General features: G+C 54.0%; 2 protein-coding genes across 3 annotated transcripts in view; both read left to right on the top strand.

Moving 5' to 3' along the window:
• ASAP3 (ArfGAP with SH3 domain, ankyrin repeat and PH domain 3) overlaps positions 1-17,374 on the top strand; it is a 47,514-nt gene extending 30,140 nt beyond the window's left edge. Inside the window, 21 exon segments of the mRNA XM_054720920.1 lie at positions 4,794-4,905; positions 5,137-5,222; positions 5,695-5,770; positions 5,919-6,005; positions 6,126-6,235; positions 7,349-7,418; positions 7,739-7,826; positions 8,897-8,945; positions 9,046-9,236; positions 9,325-9,458; positions 9,649-9,743; positions 9,968-10,145; positions 11,520-11,605; positions 11,763-11,878; positions 12,721-12,788; positions 12,878-12,985; positions 13,102-13,297; positions 14,130-14,340; positions 14,854-14,896; positions 14,898-14,945; positions 16,072-17,374. Coding sequence (XP_054576895.1) covers positions 4,794-4,905; positions 5,137-5,222; positions 5,695-5,770; positions 5,919-6,005; positions 6,126-6,235; positions 7,349-7,418; positions 7,739-7,826; positions 8,897-8,945; positions 9,046-9,236; positions 9,325-9,458; positions 9,649-9,743; positions 9,968-10,145; positions 11,520-11,605; positions 11,763-11,878; positions 12,721-12,788; positions 12,878-12,985; positions 13,102-13,297; positions 14,130-14,340; positions 14,854-14,896; positions 14,898-14,945; positions 16,072-16,146 — 2,227 coding nt within the window. The 3' untranslated portion in view covers positions 16,147-17,374.
• A 4,143-nt stretch (positions 17,375-21,517) lies between these two features.
• Positions 21,518-22,975, top strand: part of TCEA3 (transcription elongation factor A3) — a 39,504-nt gene continuing 38,046 nt past the window's right edge. For both annotated transcript variants that reach the window (XM_054720771.1, XM_054720770.1), the window contains exon 1: positions 21,518-21,705. In XM_054720771.1, coding sequence (XP_054576746.1) covers positions 21,637-21,705 — 69 coding nt within the window. In that variant the 5' untranslated portion in view covers positions 21,518-21,636. The remainder of the gene's footprint in view (positions 21,706-22,975) is intronic.

Genomic DNA, 22,975 nt, shown 5'->3' with positions numbered 1-22,975 from the left:
GCTTGCCTATAAGGTTACATTTAAAGAAAAGATTCTGTGTAATTGATGGCGGAAAGGGCTTGGCTGAGATTATTTAGTGAGTTGTCAATAGGGCCTGGTCTAGAACCCAGAGCTTCTTAGTCCAGTGTTCTTCCTGCCATGCTATGTGATCTCCTGGCTTTTGACATGCATGTTACATAGGTTGAGCTACATGTCCTGGCACAGGTATCTGTATATATATGTGTGTGTTTGTGTGTGTGTGTTTATTGATTTTTAGAGAGAGAGAAAGGGACAGGGATAGAGAGATAGAAACATTGATGACAGAGAAACATCAGCGATTAGCTGCCTCCTGCACACCCCCCACTGGAGATCGAGCCTGCAATCTGGGTATGTGCCCTGAACAGGAATCTAACCGGTGATCTCTAGGTTTCTGGGTTGACATTCAACCACTGAGCCCCCTGGTATATTTCTTTTTATGAGTGTTCCAGGTACAGCTAGCTATTGATGAGTAATTACACCTCATCAATATTTTTATCTATTTCAGAGAGGAAGGGAGAGGGAAGAGAGAGGATCATTGATTGGCTGCCTCCTGCATGCCCCCTACTGGGGACCGAGCCCACAATCTGGGCATGTGCCCTTGACCAGAATCAAACCTGGGACTCTTCAGCCCTCAGGCTGATGCTCTACCCACTGAGCCAAAATAGCTAGGGCCCACCTCATTCTTACAAACCAGTCTTGGCAGCAGCTGGAAGGGCCCGGGGTCCTGATAGCACCTGTGTGATACCACCAGCAGTCTCATCCCTGGGCTGCTCATGTAGGAGGAGGGATCCCCTCTCCAGCTGGGGCCGCTGAGAAAGGCATCCCAGGTCCTGTGCAGGGGCCACGTTTGTCTAGGCTGTTCCATGGGCAGGACTGTTTCCTCATCAGCAAAATGGGGCTAGTGATACCTTACAGGGTTGACAGGGGATGAAATGAGTGCAGTGCCCATGAAGCACCTGGCCCTGCAGTTCAACAAGTATTTCTTGGCCATCTTTCTGAGCCAGAACCAGGACCAGAAGAACACGGCAAGGCGCCGAGAGGCAGGAGCCCAGGCCTCTGCTCCCAGCATCTCCCCTGGCCAGCTTGGGATCGTGGGCAATCACTTCCCTTGTCCGGGTCTCAGCTTCATCATCTGACCACGATCTATCAAAAAGGACACTGTGACCGTCACCCGCTGGGGGAAGGCAGGAAGGAGGGGTGGAACAAATCTGAGCACAGTGATGGGTACCAGCGCCATCCCCAGGGCTCTAGCACCAGATAGACCTGGGTTCAAATCCTGCTCTACCACTTAGCTGTGACTTATCATCTCGGGCCCCTCATCTGTAAAATGGGGGATTGCTTTAGCGCTTGAAAATAATAATTAGTGAAAATAGCAGCTAGTACTTATACTTAAGAGCTGCCTGTGCACCAGACACGTGATGAACCCTTTACATCTGTTATCAGATGTGTTGCCCTTGGCAGGGAGAGGTGCTGTTCTTATCCCCAATCTATAGGTAAGTCGTGAGGGAGAAAACCACCACAGTCCCCGCCTTGGTGGATCCCCCACGTTTTATAAGCAAGAAGAGAGGTGGCTCAGTAAACAGTGAAGCACAGAGTGACAGTACCATAATCAGCACAGCGGAGGCAGAAAAGGCAGGTGGTTTTGTTCGGGCGGAGGGAAGGGTGGTTGGAACAGGCATCACAGGAGAGGTGGTTCAAGGTCAGGCTGGTGGGTGCATGATCCGTTTTGATGCCTATCTTCCTCCTCCGTGACCTCCTCCCTCCCCCCGGTACCTGTTCCCCATTTCCTGAATGGTATTGCTGTCATCCCCTTCTCCAGTTACCTCGGTCTTCCTAGTAACTAGCAATTCAGCACTTTAATTTTTTTTTAGATAGAGAGTGGAAGGGAGGGGGAGAGACAGAGAGAGAGAAACATCGATGTGAGAGAGCCCCAACCAAGGTACTTGCCCTTGACCGGAGTTGAGCCCAGGACCCTCCAGTCCGCAGGACCGATGCTCTGGTCACTGAGCCAAACCGGCGAGGGCACAATTCAGCACTTTTCACTCACTAGTTCTTTTTACTCCTCTGCTGCCACTCCATTCAAGGGAAAGAAGAACCATCCTAACATTTGAAATGTTCACAAACAGTGGTGACCCTTTGAGGACAGGGAAGGACTGGGAGTTGTTATTTTATGGATGGGTGGGGGTGGTGGAATAAAAAGCACTCCCCAGCTATTAGTATGAGGTGTCTCAGGTCATATTGGGTGACTATGTCAGACTTTGTAGGGTAAACCTCTGTAAATTACCAGAGCTGACGCTGAGGGACGGAGCTGGTAATTCACAAAGTCGTGTATAATACTTTACGGCTTATCTTCATCCTAAGCTCACTAACTCTGTCCTTTCATCTCCACTAGACCCTGTATTTAGAATATCCAATAAATAACTAAAGAAGTACCCTATACTAAAAAGATTACCACCAATAGTTCTTATTTAATCATTAGTATCATTATCATCATCACAATCCTGCCATTTATTGAAGGTTTACCGTATGTCAGGGACTATACTAAAGGTTTCTCATGTAATCATATCATCTGAGCACTAGGCAGTATTAGTCTCATTTAAAAAATATATGTTTTTATTGATTTTAGAGAGAGAGGAAGGGAGAGGGAGAGAGAGATGGAAACATCGATGAGAGAGACATCGATCCTGCATGCCCCCCCAGTGGGAATCAAGCCCGAAACCTGGGCATGTGCCCTGACCAGGAATCGAACCAGGAAGCTCTTAGTTCATGGGTCAATGCCCAACCACTGAACCACATCGGCCAGGCTAGTCTCATTTTAGAGATGGAGAAACTGAAGCTTAGAAAGATTTGTGAAGGTCAAGGAAGGGAGGGAGCTGCCATTCTGATCCAGAGTCCACATTTCTAGCCACTGAACTATATGGTGACTTCCTTTCTGTCCATTTACTCTGCAGCAGACATCTTTCCAGGCCACCCTACATAGAGCCTCCGCATCCTTTGTAAGAGCTGCATAGTATTCCTATATAGGGACAGAGCATAATTGATTTAACCACTCCCTGTTGATAGACATTCAGCTTATTTTTCATTTTTCACTGTTGAGAAGTGTAAGAACAGTGTACACTTGAGAGAGTCCCCTGCCTCTCCCAGGGGACTCTCTCAGGAGAGAGGCTCTGCCCACTCAGCCTCCCGCCCTGCTTAGCAAGACCCAGGCTCATCGTTGCTAACACACTGCAGGCCCAGCCGTTGCCTCTCTCCACTGCTCATCCTCAGATCCAAAAAGAAGCATCTGCCCTGATCCAGCTCTTACCCCCAATGCCACCACCCTGCCACAAACTCCCACTTGGAATGAAAAATAACCACTTGTGAGGAAATTTAAATAAAAATTCAAAAGCCTGCATAACCCCACTCTAGAGCAGTGGTTCTCGCCCAGGGGTGTTTTTGCACCCCCACCTCACCCCGAGGAGACATTTCTGATTGTTACAACTGGGTAGATTGGCATCTAGTGGGGAGAGGTCATGGATGCTGCTAAGCATCCTAAATCCACAGGACATGCCCCCCCCCCGCAACAAAGAATTATATGGTCAAAATGTCTTTAGTTCCGAGGTTGAGAAACGGCTCCACATACAGATTCTGCATATAAACGCTGTCCCAGAGGTCTCACCTCAGTAAGGCTGAAGCTTCAGTGCGAGAAGGGACCGGTCCAGGCCATCGCTCCCTCAGTTTACAGATGGGAAACTGAGGCCTAGAGGGGCCTATAGTCTTCCATGTACTAAGTCTTTTGCATACTTGATCTCATCTGGGTAGAGAGAAGAGTTCCCATTTTCCAGGTGAGAAGACTGAGTCTCGAAGGAAATAATGCATCTCGTAATGCAGCCCATGGTTGACTTCTCTGCTCAGGGCTGGCACCCACTTGAGATGTCTCCTTATACAGGTTTCCTGGTCACATGTGCCCAGCCTCCGATATGGAAATACTCTCCTGGCTGGGGCGGGTGGTCATTTACACACAGTTCCCCCCCATCCCCAAAGGGGACGGGGGGAAGGGGGACAGACAACCCTTAAGATCTGCAGGGAGAAGCCCAGTTACTTTCAGTTACAGGGATGGGAAACGCTTCCTGTCTTCGCTTACAAAGAAAAGAACAAAGGTTTCTAAGCTTTAAATGGGAAGCTCCATGGCTCAGAAGCTCCAACCCACTGGGTACTACATTCCTCCCAGCAAAGTCAGCAGTGGTCACCCCAATTCCCACCTGGCCCTCATCTGAGCTCATCACCTCCCTGCATAAAAACCCTTCAGTCCTTCCCATTGCTCTTGGGATAAAGACCAAGAACCTCGACAGGGTCTGAATCAGGCTCTGCATGGTCTGGCCCCTCTCTAGCTCACCTGGAACCACCTCCCTCTCCATCTGGGCTCCTGATCCCTCCTGCCTCCGGCCGTCACATGCTCTGGTCCTCCTACCCAGCCCTAGATCTCTCCAAAGCAACTTCTCAGACTTCAGATCCCAGCTCAAACATCAATTCCTGAGCAGCCGGAAAAGGTCGAGTCCCCCATTTTACTCTCCCACCGCTCTCCCGGCTGTGATCTGATTCATGTCTTTCTCCCCCACGAACCAGTGGGCTCCCCGAATCTGCCTTGTTCACCGCGTACCCCAGCCCTCCCACACAGCTGGTACGCAGGAGGGCCCCCTCACTCTCCTGAGCCCGTGGCAGAGAGGAGGGTGTAGGGATGGCGGAGTGTGAAAGGGGCCGAGAGATGTTCAGGCCTCTCTTTCCTTGGGGCCCAGGGCCAGGCTGGAGAAGGAGAGGGACCGGGCCAGAGCGACGGGGGGAAGCCACGGGGAGGTGGCCCAGGACACACAGAGGGAGCGGCGCCTCTTCCAGCTGCACATGTGCGAGGTAAGGGCTGCTCTGGAGGAGGGAGGGTGGGACGTGTCCTCCCGTCTGCCTCTCCTGCACCTCCCAGGGCCCGGGCGCAGGCTCAGCTCGGGCCCTGGTCAGATGGCCCTTGGGATGCCACCAAGCTTCAGTCATGGCCAAGAGGATCAGCCTGGGAGGGGGACTGCAGCCCCTTGTCCCAAGGATTCAGCTTCTGCTCACGTGGCACATCTTGCCCTGCCCTCCCCCCAGTATCTGCTGAAAGCCGGGGAGAGCCAGATGAAGCAAGGCCCTGACTTCCTGCAGAGCCTCATCAAGTTCTTCCATGCCCAGCACAAGTAGGTTTCTCCCCGTGGCCCCAACCCTAGCCCCATGTTCCTCGCCCCTTAACCCATCAGGCAACAGAGAACAAGGCCCAGGCCCAGGGTCTGGCAGACCTCCAAGGACTCTGTATGTCTGCACCTTCTTGGTAATGTTTTTCACAGCTCTTCTTTATTGAGTCCTCTCCATGTGTCAGGCCCCAAGTACTTGGCTCACTGGATCTCACTCAATCCCCTAACGCCCCTGTGAGCAGGTATTGTTATTATCCCCATTTTACAGATGTGAAAACAGAGTCTCAGACTTACTAAGCTCACACGGCTAGTAAACTGGGATCTGGACCCAGACATTCTAACTCCAGAGTGCCTGTTCTTGACCATCAGACTGCTAGTATACGGCCCGGTGATCCTTGGGGCACCTTCTCTCATACTTCGTGTTTCATCTCTCATTTTCATTTCTCTCTGGCCCCTTGTTTGGCCTCGCACCTCTTAGCTTTTTCCAAGACGGCTGGAAGGCTGCTCAGAGCCTGTCCCCCTTCATCGAGAAGCTGGCAGCCTCGGTACATGCAGTAAGTCGGGCCTTACCCTTTGGCCTGTGGTCAAGCCCCCTGTCCTTCTGGGAGAACCTGGGTGTGGAAGAGCGGCCCTGCCCAGAGAGTGAGGCTCCGCACCTGGCACATCTGCTGGCTGATGACGGGGTCCTGCCCTCTCCCACAGCTGCGCCAAGCCCAGGAGGAGGAGCTACAGAAGCTGACCCAGCTCCGGGACTCCCTCCGAGGGACGCTGCAGCTTGAGAACAGAGAGGTCAGCCCCTGATTCATCCCAGAAGGAGTGCTTTCCCCCAAGGCACACCGTGTGGGAGGTGGGGGGAGAAGGAAGACTTCTCAGAGTCCCCTGAGGTCTCCTTTCATGTCTGGGGAGCAGGACAACATGAGCCGGAAGAACTCAGGAGGTGGCTACAGCATCCACCAGCACCAAGGCAACAAGCAGTTTGGGACGGAGAAGGTGGGCTTTCTATACAAGAAGAGTGATGGGTAAGTGACTTGGAGAACTCTAAGTAGCTTGACCAAAGCCACACAGTCAGGGTTAGAGTTACTGACCAAAGGGACTCTTCTTATCATTTGAGGGTTCTTGGACCCTCCACTGTGGCAATGCAAAATCATCACAGTCGTGGGCACGTGAGCTTCTAAAAGCCACTGGTTGTTCTTAACTTGAAGAAGCATAGCTGCAGCGAACACTGTTTGAGCACTTAGTCCCTAGAGAGCCTCCATGCCCTCACTCTTAGCCTCTGCAATAGACGACATACGCCTGGAAATCAGTGTTGCCTGTGCCTTCCTCCCAGGGGTCAAAAATCAGCCTGGGAAATGCCAAGGTCCTTATGGGAAGTGTTCGTGTTACTACTTTCTTTTTAACATTTAGTCACCTTTATTTATTTATTTTTTTTTGTTTGTTTGTTTTTGTTAATCCTCACCCGAGGATATTTTCCCATTGATTTTTAGAGAGAGTGGAAGAGAGAGGGAAAGACAGAGAGAAACATGGATGTGAGAGAAACACATCGATGGGTTGCCTCCTGCACGAGCCCTGAACAGGGCCCAGGCCAGGGAGGAGCCTGCAACCAAGGTACATGCCCTTGACCGGAATCGAATCCGGGACCCTTTGGTCCGCAGGCTGATGCTCTATCCACTGAGCCAAACCGGCCAGGGCCGTGTTACTACTTTCGAATCAGTTTTTATCAGAGAAGAATAACTCTGTTAAGCCAATTAATATTTACAGAAGTCTTAAGTAGCTTTGGAGCATGGATTTGCTAATTGTATTTTTAGCGTCTCGCTATTTGTGTCTCTTTGTGTTTAACCATAATTGAGCTGTTAGGGTCAAGAGCCTGTCCCTCCTCTCAGATAAGGTTGGGAGCTGTGTCTTCTCCATCGGAGTAGAAGCTCTCAGAGAGTCAAGGTCACGTGCCCCCTTTAGAATAAGGATTCCCAGAGAGTGAGGCTGTTTCCCCCATCAGACCGGGAGCTTCTTACGGGCAGAACTGGCAGAACTGTGTCTCCTCCTTCAGGAGACCTGGGCCAGGACTCTGTTTTTCTGCTACAGGGGGCTTAGGTGTAAGCCTTGGGTCACGGTCTCTCTATCCCTCTGGGTCCTAGAATTCGAAGAGTCTGGCAGAAAAGGAAGTGTGGAGTCAAGTATGGCTGCCTGACCATCTCACACAGCATGGTGAGGCCCGGAGGGGTGGGGTCTCCGAACACCACGGGTCCTTTCTCCGCTCGGTGTTCTGAGCAGACAAGTGTCAAACCCTCCCCTCTGAGACCTGGACCCAGGTTCCCGGGAGATCCCCTGTGTGTGGAGGGAAGGACGGGACCCACAGCTCCCAGCCTGGTGTTGGCCCACACACTCCACAACCTTGAGGAGCTGGGAGAGGGGACACATAAACAGGAACAGGATTATGCCCATTTAACAGATTGAGAAACAGGGGCTAAGAGTTTGGGAGACCCAGAGGGTAAGATGTACATCCTCAGTTCCCCAACTTCCCGCAGATAAACCGGCCCCCAGTGAAGCTGACCCTGCTGACGTGCCAAGTGAGGCCAAACCCCGAGGAGAAAAAGTGCTTTGACCTGGTGACCCGTGAGTAGTCCCGGCCCCTTCCCCACAACTGCCCAAGGCTTCTCTAAGACCTGTCAGCCACCAGGAGGCTGAGCCAGGGGCCGGTGTCCAGTTCCACATGTTTGCCAAACAGCCACTACTGCAGGCTGAAGACTCCGTAGGCCCTGGACACTCTGTAAAGCAGATTCGAATGGGTTTGGAGGGGTAGATTTTGGGATTATTATTACTTTGGAGCCTTTGGTGCCAGGCTTTCTCGGGGCAGGCGTAGGCTGAGCAAAGCCCAGTCTCATCCTTAGGGAGCCCGCTCTGGCAGGGGTGTGATTGGGGACCCAGGACTGTAAGAAGAGGGGGAGTGTCCAGAAGAGAGGAGCAGATAGAGCACAGTCCAAGATGAAAGGGAGGAAGGCCTGCCCTGCTCTGGGGAATCAGGAAGGCTGCTTGGAGGAGGCAGCCCTTGACATTAGCCTTGAAGGACACAGAAGGTAGAGTTTGGGGAGGGCATTTCAGGGGACAGGATTGGCATGAGGAAAAACATAAAAACAGGAGCGTGGGTCTGGCTAGTTTGGCCAGAGTGTGGGGTTCACATAGGAGTCGTAGGAGATGAGGCCTAGGAATGCCTCTCAAAGGTTTGGATCTTGTTTCCTGGCCGTAGGGAGCCCAGGGGGGTCTTGGATCAGGGGAGTGGTGTGGTTAGAGCAGAACCTTAGGCAACAATAATCTGGCAGTTGGTACCGGCAGGGGGGGCAAGAGATGGAGCGCAGGGAGAGCAGACAGGGGGCTGTGGGGACAGTTGGGGTGGTGGCAGTGGGTCCAGAGGAGACTGCCTCTGAGTTGCGTGGGGTCCTGTGCCCTCCAATACCTCCCATGACCTGGAACCCCAGCTGCACACAGAGAGTCTTGTTGGGATGCTACTTTGTAGGTGACTTCTGAGAAACTGCCCCCTCTGCTGGCCACTGCCATTCCCCGCCCACCCCTAGCTTGGCAGAGCCTGGCCGCATAGGGACAACAGCTCTGTGTGGATCCAGTGGTTTGGGTGGGGGCTCCCTGGGCCCGGGGAAGGCCAGACATCTCCTCCTCTCCCCTCCCAACAGACAACAGGACGTACCACTTCCAGGCGGAGGACGAACATGAGTGTGAGGCGTGAGTGCTTCCCCATGACCTCGGGGGTTGTGGGGGGAAGAGGGGGGCAGGACCCCAGGCCAGGGGTGTCATCCCCACGCCCCCCATGCACTCTCCGCAGGTGGGTGTCAGTGCTGCAGAACAGCAAGGACGAAGCTTTGAGCAGTGCCTTCCACGGGGAGCCCAGTGGCATCCTGGGGCCCTGGGGGGGCGCCGGGCTGGACGGGGAGCTCCAGGACCTCACCAAGCTCCTCATCGCGGAGGTGAAGAGCAGGCCCGGCAATGGCCAGTGCTGCGACTGTGGGGCTGCAGGTCCGTGGTGGGGCCACCCACCCTCAGGAGGGAGGTGGGAGTGGAGGGGAGGGGCCGCACCTCCAGGAATGAGCTGCCCTCTTTGCAGACCCCACGTGGCTCAGCACCAACCTGGGCGTGCTCACCTGCATCCAGTGTTCGGGCGTCCACCGCGAGCTGGGTGTGCGCTTCTCGCGTATCCAGTCCCTCACCTTGGACCTGCTGTGCCCCTCGGAGTTGTTGGTGAGAGTGGATTCCGGGCGTGGTTTGATCAAGAGGCGGGCTTGGGCACAGTGGCTCAGCCAGAGATTGGGGGGTGGGTGACTGGGGTGGGGGAGGAGGGGGGGGAGGGGAAGGTGACAGTCAGGGCTGGGCTCAGTCCTCCAGGGGGCGCCATCCTAACCACCCCCGTCTTACTTTGCTGTGACTCCAGCTGGCCTTGAACATCGGAAACACGCGCTTCAATGAAGTCATGGAGGCCCAGCTGCCCTCACATGGCGGCCCTAAACCCTCAGCTGACAGTGACATGTAAGGGGACTCTCCGATGGAGGACGTCCTGGCTGGGGATTCTGCTCCCCCAGCTCCCAAGGTCTCAGAAAGATCTTGGACTGGAAGTCTGGGGAGAGGGGAGCCTCAGGTCTGGGAGAGTCCAGGGCAGGTTCTCGGAGATCTGTGTCTCCTGTGGGAGGGCTCCAGGGGTCAACTGGGTGGAAGGGGATAACTGAGATCCCGCATGTGGTTGTCTTTGGCAGGAGTGCCCGCAGGGACTATATCGTGGCCAAGTACGTGGAGCACAGGTTTGCCCGGCGGTCCACACCCGAGCCTCAGAGGCTCTGGATGGCCATTTGCAACCAGGACCTCCTGTCCGTGCTGGAGGCCTTCGCTAATGGGCAGGACTTCGGGCAGCTGCTGCCAGGGCCTGAGGGGCAGGTGAGAACCCCCTCCAAGGACCACTTATCACCCACCCGCACTTACATATGCCCCAGGCCTCCAGGACCAGCTATCACGCCCCTCTGCCCACCTCTGACATCTGCTCAAACCTCACCCATCAGAGGGGTGAAAAGGAAATAGCACGCGTTCAGTCAAGCAGACCCGAGCCAGAATCCTGGCTCTGTCTTTCCCTAGCTGTGTGGTCCAGAAAGGGTTGCTTAACTTCTCTGAGACAAAGTTGAGAAAATGATAGCACCCACGTTGAAATGAGAATTGTCGTGTGAGTAAAGGGCCTACTGCATAATATGTGTGCAATAACTTGTTAGTATCTTTATTTTTCTTGAAAACCTTTAGAAATGGATAAAGGTGGGTCATATTAGAGCAGGGAAGGCCACTGTATGGCATTTCCAATAACAAACATCACATGAACTGGGGAGTCGGGGCAGAATATCAGAGACATTGGAAAGATTAAATCAACAGGAGTGCTGAACATCAAAATTTGGGTGGCATATCTTTGAGCGGTCTGATACCTCTGTAGGCTGTCCAGCAGGCAGGAAAGTGCCATATTCGGGAGGTAAGCCTGGAACAGCCTCCCTGAGTGATAGCTGACAACACGAGGTTCGCTGAGGTTCGTTGGTGGCAGTGAGAGGAGCAAAGAGAGGAGCCCAGGGCCAAGAACCAAGTTAGGGAAACATTTTCTACTAGTGGCCCAGTGCACCAATTCGTGCACCAGTGGGGTCCATCGGCCTGGCCTGTGGTATCAGGCCAAAACCGGCTCTCCGACATCCCTCGAGGGGTCCTGAATTGCAAGAAGGCGCAGGTCAGGCCAAGGGACTCCACTGGTGCACGATTGGGGCCGGGGAGGGACACGGGAAGTGTCAGCCAGGGAGGGACCATAGGAGGGCTCCAGGGTGTACCCAGCCCAACTTGCTCAGTCCCGATTGGCTGGACCCCAGCAGCAAGCTAACCTACTGGTCAGAGCATTTGCCTCTGGTGGTCAGTGCACATCATAGTGACTGGTCAACTGGTCAACTGTCTGCCCCCTGGTGGTCAGTGCACGTCATAGTAAGCTGTTGAGCAGCCTTAATGTATCATTAGCATAATATGCTTTGATTGGTTGAACGGCCAACCAAACGACCAGACACTTAGCATATTAGGCTTTTATTATATAGGATTGGTGGCAAGAGGAGCCAGAGCCACTGAAGGAAGAGATGTCACCCTCCTCTCAAACATGTTGTCCATTCAGTCTCATCTCTCAGAGGTTCTGGCAGCCTCATATCTGGAGGTGTCGGGGGACAGCAGGAATTCAAGAGGGTAATATTGGGGTGGGGGCAGGTGAACCAGGGAAACTCAGAGGGGTGGATGTGTATTCAGGCACCTGGAGAGCTCGCCCTGCACTTGGCTGTCAGAGTCGCCAACCAGGCCTCCCTGCCCCTGGTGGATTTCATCATTCAAAATGGGTGAGAACCTCCCTGCCTGTCTGTGCATGTCCTCACACTGCCCCCTGGCCTTTTTCTCCTCCCTCTGCTCCCTCCTCTCCTCTTCCTCTTTTTCCCCCTGACATTGACCCCTCACCTGTCTATTCCCCTTCCTTCCTCCCTGACCATACCTCCCCAGCGGTCACCTGGATGCCAAGGCTGCTGATGGGAACAGTGCCCTGCACTACGCTGCTCTCTACAACCAACCTGACTGCCTCAAGCTGCTGCTGAAAGGGAGAGCTTCGGTTGGCCCAGGTGGGGCTCAAACACCTTCTCCCTCAGACTCCCACCCCTGACTCCCCCTCGTGTGGGACCCCCTGCCTTTTTCCCAGACAGAGAGGAGTGGATACGAGCCTGGACTTCGCAGTCCGACTTGGGTCCTAATCCTGGCTTGCCTCTGACCATCTGTGTGACTGTGGGGTTTGTCCATTCAGTTCTTGAGCCTCAGTTTCCTCATCTGTAAAATAGGAATAATACCACTGAGCTAGTAGGCCTGCTAAGAAGGTAAAATAAAATATTGTTTCTGAAAGTACCTAACCAAACAAATATGAGCTGCACCTGAATTATAGTGATTATAATGGCCACCATTTACTGCTTAACATGTGCCTGACAATGTGCCAAATGCTCTACACATACTAATTCATCTAATTTTCACAACACCTGGTCAGGTAGTTGCAAGTATCACACTCATTTTATTTTATTTATTTAATTTATTTTTTAAATATATTTTATTGATTTTTTACAGAGCGGAAGGGAGAGGGATAGAGAGTTAGAAACATCGATGAGAGAGGAACATCAATCAGCTGCCTCCTGCACACCCCACACTGGGGATGTGCCCGCAACCAAGGTACATGCCCTTGACCGGAATCGAACCTGGGACCTTTCAGTCCGCAGGCCGACGCTCTATCCACTGAGCCAAACCAGTTTCGGCCACACTCATTTTATAGATGACAAAATTAAGGCCCAAGGTCACTCAGCCAGGAGGTAGCAGAGCCAGGATTCAAACCCAGACAATTTGATTCCAGTGGCCCATCTTAACCTCTAAGCTATCAGGCGACTTTGACCCTGACTAAGATTCCTGACTTGACCCCTCACAGTGAACGAGGAAGGAGAAACAGCTCTGGACATAGCCAGGAAGAAGCAACACAAGGAGTGTGAGGAGCTGGTAAGGTCTAGGGAAGGAGGGGTACCCTGACCCTTTCTCGCTCTCCTCTGAGCCCGGACCCTCTAACTGCCGAGGCTTTGTTTTGGCAGCTGGAACAGGCCAAGGCTGGGACCCTGGCCTTCCCTCTGCACGTGCACTACTCCTGGGGACTCTCCACAGAGCCCGGCTCTGACAGCGAGGAGGATGAGGAAGAGAAGGTGGGTCCCAGCCCTGCCTCTCGGACCTTTAGAACCAGATTGGACCTCGTGTGGGGAGGGGCGGGGTGAACTGGAGAAACCAGGCTGTCCTCCCTCCAACACTTCTGTCCCAGCAGCACTGTCCTCTGAAGCCCCCGGCCCAGGTCCACTGGGCCAGTGGGAGGATGGACATCAGCAACAAGACCTATGAGACCATCACCAACCTGGGATCAGCTGCCCCTCAGAGCCAGAGTGAGGATTGCCCCCCACCCTTACCGGTCAAAAACCCTTCTCGGACCATGGTCCAAGGCCGTGCAGGACATACCAGTGGAGGTATGGTTGGCTGCCCAGAAAAATGCTCATTGTGCCATTCATTGAGGGCCTACTGTGTGCATATGTTAGTTCATATCATTCTCACTATCATCTGGTAGTTTGGGGTTATCATCTCCCCCTTATAAGTACAGGAACAGAGATGTTCAATAACCTACCCAAGATCAGCTAAGTCCCTTATGTGATATTCAAACCCAGGTCTGTTTTATTCTAAATATGTCAATGTTTCACTTAAATAAAAACAGAGAGACGCATTTATTGAGCATCCACTATGTCTTGAGGCCTTTGGGGGCTACTGAGACACAGTCCAGTGGGGGAGAGAAAAACGAATGCAGTCCCTTATAACATAAGGCACAATGTGACATGGAATGTAAATCCCGAGAGGACGGGGACGTTGAGTGTTTTGCTGACTACTATTTCTCCGGCACCTGGCACGGTGCCTGGCTGTTCTCAAGAACTATTTGTTGAATGAATGGACAGGCTTGTTCTGGGAGTTCAGGGAGAAAGAGAGCATGTCCTGTTGGGACTGGAGGGTGGCTTCGGAAGGCTTCCTGGTGGGGATGGCCTCTGAGCTGAGCCTGAGGGATGAGCAGAGAGCCCAGACCGAGGAGGAGGTGTAAGCGGAAGCAAAACCGTGGATCATTGTGGCCCTGGCTGTTGTGAATGGATGTCGTGGCTGAAGAAGACTGCAGCATGATGGGGAAGAGGTGAAGGACAGTGCTAGAGAGATAGATGGGGAGTGGGGAATGAGGAGATTCTAGAGGCCAAAGGAAATAATAACTTGAAATTGAGCAGAATAAGAGATAAATACAGGCTTTATCCCTTCTGATTCCAGATCATTCCGAAGTCCCCAGCCTCAGCTCAGAGGCTCCTGGGGCCCCCGAGAGCCAGAACAGTCCAACGTCCTCCTCCTCTAGCCTTACAAGTCCTGTGGAACTTGGGGGTACTAACCAAACCCCACCCAGCTCTGAAGAGGGTCTCTGGGAGTCCTCAGGCACCTCCCGACCCAGCCTGACATCTGGAACCACACCCCCCGTCCGATTCAGGTTGGTGAGAGCCCAGCTATGCAACCCAGGCAAGTGTCCTGACCTCTCTGAGCATCCATTTTATTTCCCCACCTCTAAACTGTGTCTGCCTGAAGACTGGGATACCTTCCAGCTCTGAGGCCCGTGGCTAAGACAGAAAGGCTAGAGCTTAAATGGAGGGTGATCGGACCTCTTTCCCCTTTACACACCTGCTCCTGGGATGTTGATTAAGAATCTGGGACGTAGACTGCTGAAGCTGGAGTGGAGGAGGTGGGAACCTGTGAGCCTTGTTCTAGAGGCTGTCAGTGGGCATTCGCTCTGTCCCTACCTTCAACCCAGGATCCAGTCCTCTCTTCCTTACAAACTCTTCCAGTTTGGAGTTTGGGGAGTAGACAGGGAAATCGCCAGCCCTCTCTAGAGGCCAGGGGCCTCGTGGACTCTAAGCCCCAGCCTTGCTCTACACCTGAGCCCTTTCTCTCTACTCTGGGGGCTCCCTGGGCATGGGGGTCACATTGGCCTCTCCCTGCTTTCCAGCTCCGAGAGCACTCGTTCCTATCGGCGGGGGGCACCAGAACCTGGAAGACTGTCCCTCAGCCAGGCAGCCTCCACCCAGAAGGAACATGCTGGTAGGTAGGAGCTCAGGACTGGTTTGAGGGGAGATGGCAGAGTACCTAGGAGGCAGAATTGGTCAGGAGTAGGTGTATTGGGGTGGGACACCTCTCCGCAGGATCGGGGTACACAGTTTGGCCATTCCCTGTCCTGGTGCTCCGCCTTCCCCACTCCAGCCCAGGATGGGTGAAGCTGGGGAGCACCCAGGCCTTGAGGGATGGCCGAGGTGATGAGGCCCAACTCCGGCTGCTCCCAGGAGAGGATGAGCAAAGCCGTGTCAGCCAGGCTGGTTGCTTCCCTGCAGTTGCAAGATGAGGGTGTCTGTGCACCAGGCCTTGGATTCCCTGACTCTCCCCTTGTACGGGAGTCTCCTGGAATCTCCCGAGACTGGTGGCTCCCCGGCATAGGGGATGTGCATATATTTATTTTTATTTTTTAAAATAAATTTTATTGATTTTTTACAGAGAGGAAGGGAGAGGGATAGAGAGCTAGAAACATCGATGAGAGAGAAACATCGACCAGCTGCCTCCTGCACACCCCCCACCGGGGATGTGCCCGCAACCGATGTACATGCCCTTGACCGGATTCGAACCTGGGACCTTTCAGTCTGCAGGCCGATGCTCTATCCACTGAGCCAAACCGGTTTTGGGGATGTGCATATATTTAGTTGCGGAACCTGGGAGTGGCATAGGACGGAGGCAGTAGTTTGGGAAGGACGCCTCCTCTCTTCCTTGTTCCCCTGGGAAGTCCTCAGAGATGGTGTTGGTTTCTGTGTTGGGAGTGGAGGAAGGCAGGGGCAGGGGCTGGGTGTCTCTGGGGAATAGTCATCCTCAGTCCATCCAAGTCAGGCATCAGATACCAATCTGTGTCCACAGCCAGGCATCCATCACTCAGCCTGGTGCTGATGCCTGTTGTTGAAGCATGTATGATCATAAGAGCCCCCAGCTTTAGAGTGAGGAGACTTGGGCAAGTGGCCTCACTTATTCAAGCCTCAGTTTCATCGTCTGTAAAATGGGGATGCTTTCATCTACCCCCATATTATGACATAATTTCATCACCATAAGACGTTTGTGAAACTGAGTGAGACAAACAGCTGGCATATAGTAAGTGCTTAAAAAATGTCAATTTTCATCCTCTCCCCAGGTTGGCTTCACTGAAGGAGAAGGCTCAAGAACTGGGGTTCTCCCAGCAAGTTCTGTGCTGCTTTTGCAAGACTAGCTCCTTGCTGGTCCTTGCATGCCTGAACCACCCTCATGCTGGACCCCAACGTTCAGAGCTATGACTTGAGGGCACAAGACTAAGGAGCTGAGGTGTTCACTTCCTTGGGTCATGCTGTCTCTGTCCCTGTGGCCCTGTGGCTGGCCTTCATCCCTGCCATGGGCCCATGCCTCTGCCAAGGATGCTGGGCCCTTCCATGTTAGGGCTTGGTGGTGGTTCTTTCCCCTCTATCTCATTGCTCCCCAGGTTGAGGGAGCCCTTTAGCTGGATCTGAGTGCTCCCAGCTACTTTAGCTGCAGAACCCTCAGTCCCTCATCAGACCAGGACTGTTTCTTCCATCAGTCTGAGGCTCCACAAGAATAGGACCAGGCTGCCTTCATCATTCTCCAGACCAGGGATTCTGCCAGACTAGGGACCATCTCCTCATCCATTCATTAGTATTTCTTCACTGATTTCTGGCTCTTGTCTAGACCTGTACTAGGTACTACAGATGCCACGTGACTAAGACAAGGGTCCTGCAAATGTGGTCCCTTGCTGGGAAGCTGGTCCCAAGGGTTGAGCTTGGGAATGGTCCGGGGCAGATGGTTCTGGCATGAGGGGCAGACTGACAATCAGCTGTATGACTTTGCAGTTGCCTACAGCCTATCCATTCTGGTTGGTCAATGTTCATGCCGTACTTTCAATTACGTAGCCTGGGGGATAGCACAGCCTTCTGGGGGACCTCTACTACATCCCCAGTCAAAAAGCAGACTGCCCACTCTCCTTGACTTAGCAGGAAAGAAAGGGATGGTCCCAGATGATTGGTCCTCACTTCTCTCCTCTTTCTCTTGGTCAACTCAGGAGCCTTCCCGTCTCAGGGAAGGAAAGGGTCACAAAAGGAGAAAGATAGAAATGGGAGGGCAGAGACTTGACGGTTCTTCTTCCCAGTGCCAGAAATTCCACCCTGACCTTCAGCCCCATATTAGCAAACACCTAAGCCATCACCAGTCTCTAACACCTCAGCTTTACAGTCGCTGATGAGCCAGGCCAACCAGGGGAGGCCAGAGGGTGCCAGTGGCCAACACAGCAGCCTGGCCTGGAGGCTGGGCTGTGTACCCTGGAGACCTGGCTGCTCTGTGACCCACAGGAACAAAGTCATCTGCTGAGCCCCCAGTGTCTGGTTTTGTTCATCTCTGACTTCATCTCTGAATTGTTCTTTCACTTATCTGTAATAAAAGATTTTTTTTTTTTTTAAGTAAACCCCTGGTGGTTTTATTTATGTGATCTGAAGATCTATAGGGAAGGAGAGGAAATCTTAGGACTTGAAATTCTTTCTCTGGGCCCCGTAAGGGAGACAGCCTGGCGTAGAGCAGTGGTTTGCAACCAGGGGCCATTTTGCCCCAAGAGACATTTGGGGATGCAGAGATTTTTGTATTGCTCCCAATGGGATGGTGCTACTGGCATCTAGTGACTAGGGGTCAGGGATGCTGCTAAACATGCTACAATACACAGGCCATCCCCTCACAGCAATGACTTATCCAGTCCAAAGTGTTAACAGTGCCATGGTTGAGAAACCCTGGTGTGGAGGAAAGAGCACTGGACTAGGAGTGAGGAGACCTGCAGTTTAGCTCTGCCCAGTTCTTGTCTCAATTTGATTTCCCCTGACACAGGTATTTGGGGGCAAGTAGTTTACTTGTGCAGTGATTCCAGGAAGCATAACGAGGGAGCAGGGAAATGAAACAGAAAGAAGGTCAAGAAGCAAAAGGGTGTGTCAATGAAGGGCTATCATTGTATCTAGGCTTACCTTATTGGGGAACCTTTGAGAGACCATATAGATTAGAACATGCCTTCTACTTGTCCCATCGAGTGAAGAAATCAGTGTTTTTACCACAAACTCTGGTCTCTTATTGGTTGGGCAGGTCCTTACTGGAGGTGTTAATTCCCAAACTCTTCCAGTCTGCCCAAGCCCTCAGTCAGAGAGAAGTGGGAAGATGTCACAGTTTGTGCAGGAATTGCCTGCAGGCCACCTCTGGGGAGGACAGGTAGGCAGAGGGAATATGATGGGTACCTACAGTGTCTGAAACAGTTGAACAATGCAAGCCTGGGCCTCCGTCTTCCCATCAGTACAGTGAAGGGGTTGGACTCATTTCCTAAGGGTCTTCTGAGCCCTGATGATGTAAGAGTCTTGACTTTTTTTGTTGTCATCCTCAGAGTGAGAACTGGTGGAAATTTGAGGAAAATGAAACTTGTTTGTTTTTGTTGTCAAATGATCTTTTTTTAAAAAATATGTATTTTATTGATTTTTACAGAGAGGAAGGGAGAGGGATATAGAGTTAGAAACATTGATGAGAGAGAAGCATCAATCAGCTGCCTCCTGCACACCCCCCACTGGGGATGTGCCCACAACCAAGGCACATGCCCCTGACCGGAATCAAACCTGGGACCCCTCAGTCCGCAGGCCAACGCTCTATCCACTGAGCCAAACCAGTTAGGGCTCAAATGATCTTTAATTAAAATATTTCCTTTGTGGTTCTTAACTAGCTGGACATTCTACTGCACTACTGTTGATGTCATCTATGATGTCATGAGGGTGGCTGCATTGCAGCCCACAGACGAGGCAGGCCCCAGGCTCTCTTTATGGTTCCAGAGAGTTCTCTAGCTCAAGATTGGTGACACATCTGTTGGGCAGTGTTGATGATCCATCAAAAGTGATATTCCCACTGTGCTTAATGTTTCTTTTGCTTCTTTCTGTCTCTTGGAGATTCTCTGAGGGCTTTGATGATCCGGGCAGAGCCAGAAGGTGCTACCGCAATATGGGCCTCTCTGTTCTGAATGGTCCGTTTCACTATAATCCTAAGACCTTTCCAAACACCAGTTGCTTTGGCCAGGTCATCACTGGAGGTGTTCATGGCATCTGGTGGCTGGGGTCAGGGATGCTGCTAAATATGTTATAATACACAGGCCATCCCCTCACAGCAATGACTTATCCAGTCCAAAGTGTTAACAGTGCCATGGTTGAGAAACCCTGGTGTGGAGGAAAGAGCACTGGACTAGGAGTGAGGAGACCTGCAGTTTAGCTCTGCCCGGTTCTTGTCTCAATTTGATTTCCCCTGACACAGGTATTTGGGGGCAAGTAGTTTACTTGTGCGGTGATCCCAGGAAGCATAACGAGGGAGGAGGGAAATGAAACAGAAAGAAGGTCAAGAAGCAAATGGGTGTGTCAATAAAGGGCTATCAAGACTGCTCTTCGCCCCAACCGGTTTGGCTCAGTGGATAGAGCATCGGCCTGTAGACTGAAAGGTCCCAGGTTCGATTCTGGGCAAGGGCATGTACCTTGGTTGTGGGCACATCCCCAGTGGGAGGTGTGCAGGAGGCAGCTGATCGATGTTTCTCTCTCATCGATGTTTCTGACTCTCTATCCCTCTCCCTTCCTCTCTGTAAAAATCAATAAAATATATTTTTAAAAAGAAGAAGAAGAAGACTGCTCTTGGAGATTCTCCTTTTTCGGAGACAGACCCAGGAGGCCAATCCTGGGGGCCAGGGAAGACGTGGCATCACTTCCCCACCCGTGTGTGGTGGAGGCAACTGGTGTCAGATGAACTCATTAGGGAAAGTTTCACCTAAGTCTTCTCCAAGCTGAGGCCCGAAAGCAAATGTGTTTTTTCGCTTTTTAAAGGCAACCCTAAGGAACTGCAGACAGCTGTACCTTCAACCTAGAGGGCCTTGCTTGGGGGTTGGCCAAGAGACCTCCCCAAATCCCAAACCATTGGTCTAACCTAGAAGTAGCCTACAATGCTTTACATGGTCAGGCCCCAGCCATCTCTGATTTTCTGTCTCATTTCTCTCTACACGCCTCTCACCTCCGTGTTGTAGACACGCCAATTTTTCAGTTCCTGCAACCCTGACACGCCAAGTGCCCTCCCATCCCTAAGCTTTGCGCATTTGAAACTCCAGGAGGACTGCTCCGTTCCTCTCTGAATGCCCAGGGCTAGAATTGCCTGGCACATAGTAGGTGCCTGATGAATGAAGGAATGTTTCTTCTCTTATGTGAACACTCTCTTCCTCCTGCCTCCAATTCCCACTCTGCACTTCTGCCCCAAAATTAAATGTTTCTTCCGAGGAAATGACACGCCCGCCTCCAATGTGTTCTTAAGGTACCCTCCCCTTCTTGCTGCCCCTCACCCCAGTTGTGGTAACACAGAATTGGCTCTGTCCTTATTGATTGAAGGGGTCTCTTGCCCACAGACCCACTCTCAAGCCTGCTGGGACTGGGCCTGTCTTGGTCATTGCCTGAATGCTCAGTACATTTGTTGAGTGAATGAAAAACCTCACCCCTTCCTGCCTCTATCCCAGGACACACAGCAGCAGTTAGAAGCCACAGGAGTCCACACCACACTGTCTCTGTGCTGGGGCTGGGGTGGGGTTTTCTAAGGTTCTATCGGGAGCGTCTGGAGATTTCACCGAACATCCCAAACCACAGCTCCCCACCCTGTACACACTGTGGGCCACTTTTCATGCCTACGCTCCAGGTCCCTAAGCACCGCCCGCTCCCCCCAAGATAATTTTCTGTCAATTAAACTCACTTGTTTAGGAAGAGACGTGGTTCTGCCAGGGACTCTGGAAGGCCCTTCCTCAGAAACACAGGGGTGTGCCCACTGTGGCGGCACAATTCTGTTTGTCTCCTTCTCTGCACCAAGATGACCCTTCCAGACTCCATCCCTTTGGGGAGGCAGTGCCCTGACCCGGAATCGAGGGCGCCCATGCACCTGGGTCAGTATGTCTCAGTTTTGTGCACTAGAGAATCTCCCAGGTCCTCCCTCCTCCGCGCAGTCCTGGGACCCGCAGCGCCGGACACAGCTCTCCAGGACCTTGTTAGAAATGCAAGCTCTCCCCCTTACAAACAGTCGGGAACAGGGGGCCTGGGTTCGCGTGCGCTCAGGATGTGAGCGAGCACAGCAGGGTGGGCAAAGCTGGCTTCCACGGCCATGCCCTAAAATGTGATCGGGGTGCACCAAGTCGCCTCCACTTGGGCACAGGCGCGGAGCTGGGTTCGCGCGCTCTGAACAGTAACGGGGCAGACACGCGGGGCCCTGAACTCCGGCCGCAGCTCCCGGGCACCCTGGCGCCCTTCTCCCCGCGACAGCCCTTGGCGTCCCCGGACGACGGCCTCCTCCCCAAACCTCCCTTCAGCACCCCCACCCCAGGCCGGGAAGGGCCGGAGGGAGAGCCCTCTCTCGCTGCCTCGTCCCGCTCGGGAGGCCCGACTGGCCGCGCGGGCAATCTTTGCCCTGACGAGTCCTTGAAATCTATATTTAGTGCACGCCACCCCTCCCCCGCCTCGGAGGCCGGCGGGCGGGCGGGGAGGGGGACCCCGCCCCGCCCCCGCCAGACGTGTGTGCCGCGTGTGTTTGCGTCCCGCGCGGGCTGCACGCCCTCCTCCCCCGCGCCTCCCGCCCCCGAGGCCCGGCTGCTGCCCCTGCGCCCCTCGCCCGCCGGGCGTCGTGGGCCAACATGGGCCGGGAAGAGGAGCTGCTGCGAATGGCCAGGAAGCTGGAGAAGATGGTAGCCAGGAAGCACACGGTGAGGCTGCAGAGTTTGGGCCACGGCGTCCCACCCCGGGAGGCGCGGCCCGGAGAGCCCGGGAGTCCGGGGGACGCGAGCTGGCGGGGCGCCGGGAGGCGCGCGCGGGACTCGGGGCCCGAGGGAGGCGCAGCGGGGCCGGGCTCAGCGCCCCGTGGGGACCGCTGGGCACCTCCGAGTGGGCGTGTGCATGGCTCGGGGTGCCCGGGGTGGGCATAGTTCGGGCCCGAAGACGAGGCTTGTGCATGTACCTCTGGGCACTTAGGGTCCAGGGGCCCCGGGGTCGCTTGTGCAGGTCCGGGGCAGCGAGGGGAGAGATTGGGACGTGGAAAGGGACCTTCCGAGGCCCGGGACGGACGACGTGTGCGAGGCCAGGGCCGTGGAGGCGACGGCGGGGCGGGTGGAACACAATCCTGGTGGCCCCCAGAAGTGTCAGGGAAACTTGAGCTCGTGAGGGTGCCGAGCCGCGTCTGCCCCGCACCCCGCACCCCGAGTGGTTCTGGGTGGAGGAGTGAAGGCCCTCGGGTCCCGCGACCTCACAGTTTCGGGCGCCAGGAGCGGTTCTGTTCGCAATTTCCCTTCCCTTGGCCGCGGGATGGGGCCTGCGCCGGAGGGGGCCGAACAGGTGCGGGGCAGCCGCAGCCTCGGCCCGCGGGTGGGGGCGGGGCGGGCTGGAGGCCTGGGCTGTGCGCGCGCCCGGAGGTGGAGGGAGTCCGGCGCGGCTGGCGGTCCTACCTGCGGATCCGGGCGCGCGGAGCGCTAGCCCGCCGACGTGGAGTTAATGTTTGATCCTCCCCGTGATCTTTGCCTCAGGCTGGCGCCGCGGGACTGTCCGGCCAGAGCAAACTTGGCCTTCGCTCGGGGAGGATCTGGGCACACCCAGGGAAGGGAAAGAGGGGAGGCTGGCCTGCGGGCACGCTCCCCGCCCCTCGCCCCCCATCTCGCCCTGTCCCAGGGCCTTCCTCTTCCCACCATCCGCAGCCTTGTGCTGGAGCAGGACTTGCGTTTCCCAGGCCTCTGTGACCCTAGGAACTTGGGGAAAGGGGTGGACCGTCAAAGAGGGTTTGAAGCGGAGCAAAGAGAGGCGTCGCTGGAACTGGAGTTTCAGGAAGCCCTAAGAGTAGACATGCGTGGTACCGAGTTGATGTTAGTATAAAGGCCAGAGCCTCCGTGTCTTCCTCTGTGAGAGGAGCTGAGATTACCTCCCTCCTGAGGAGGTCACCAGGTTCTGTCTCTGCTGGCTGTGGCCAGGGGGAAGAGGTCTGCAACC

The sequence above is a fragment of the Eptesicus fuscus genome, chromosome 9, assembly GCF_027574615.1.
Source record: "Eptesicus fuscus isolate TK198812 chromosome 9, DD_ASM_mEF_20220401, whole genome shotgun sequence".
Lineage (NCBI taxonomy): Eukaryota > Metazoa > Chordata > Mammalia > Chiroptera > Vespertilionidae > Eptesicus > Eptesicus fuscus.
This window is presented reverse-complemented; position numbering and strand designations above follow the sequence as displayed.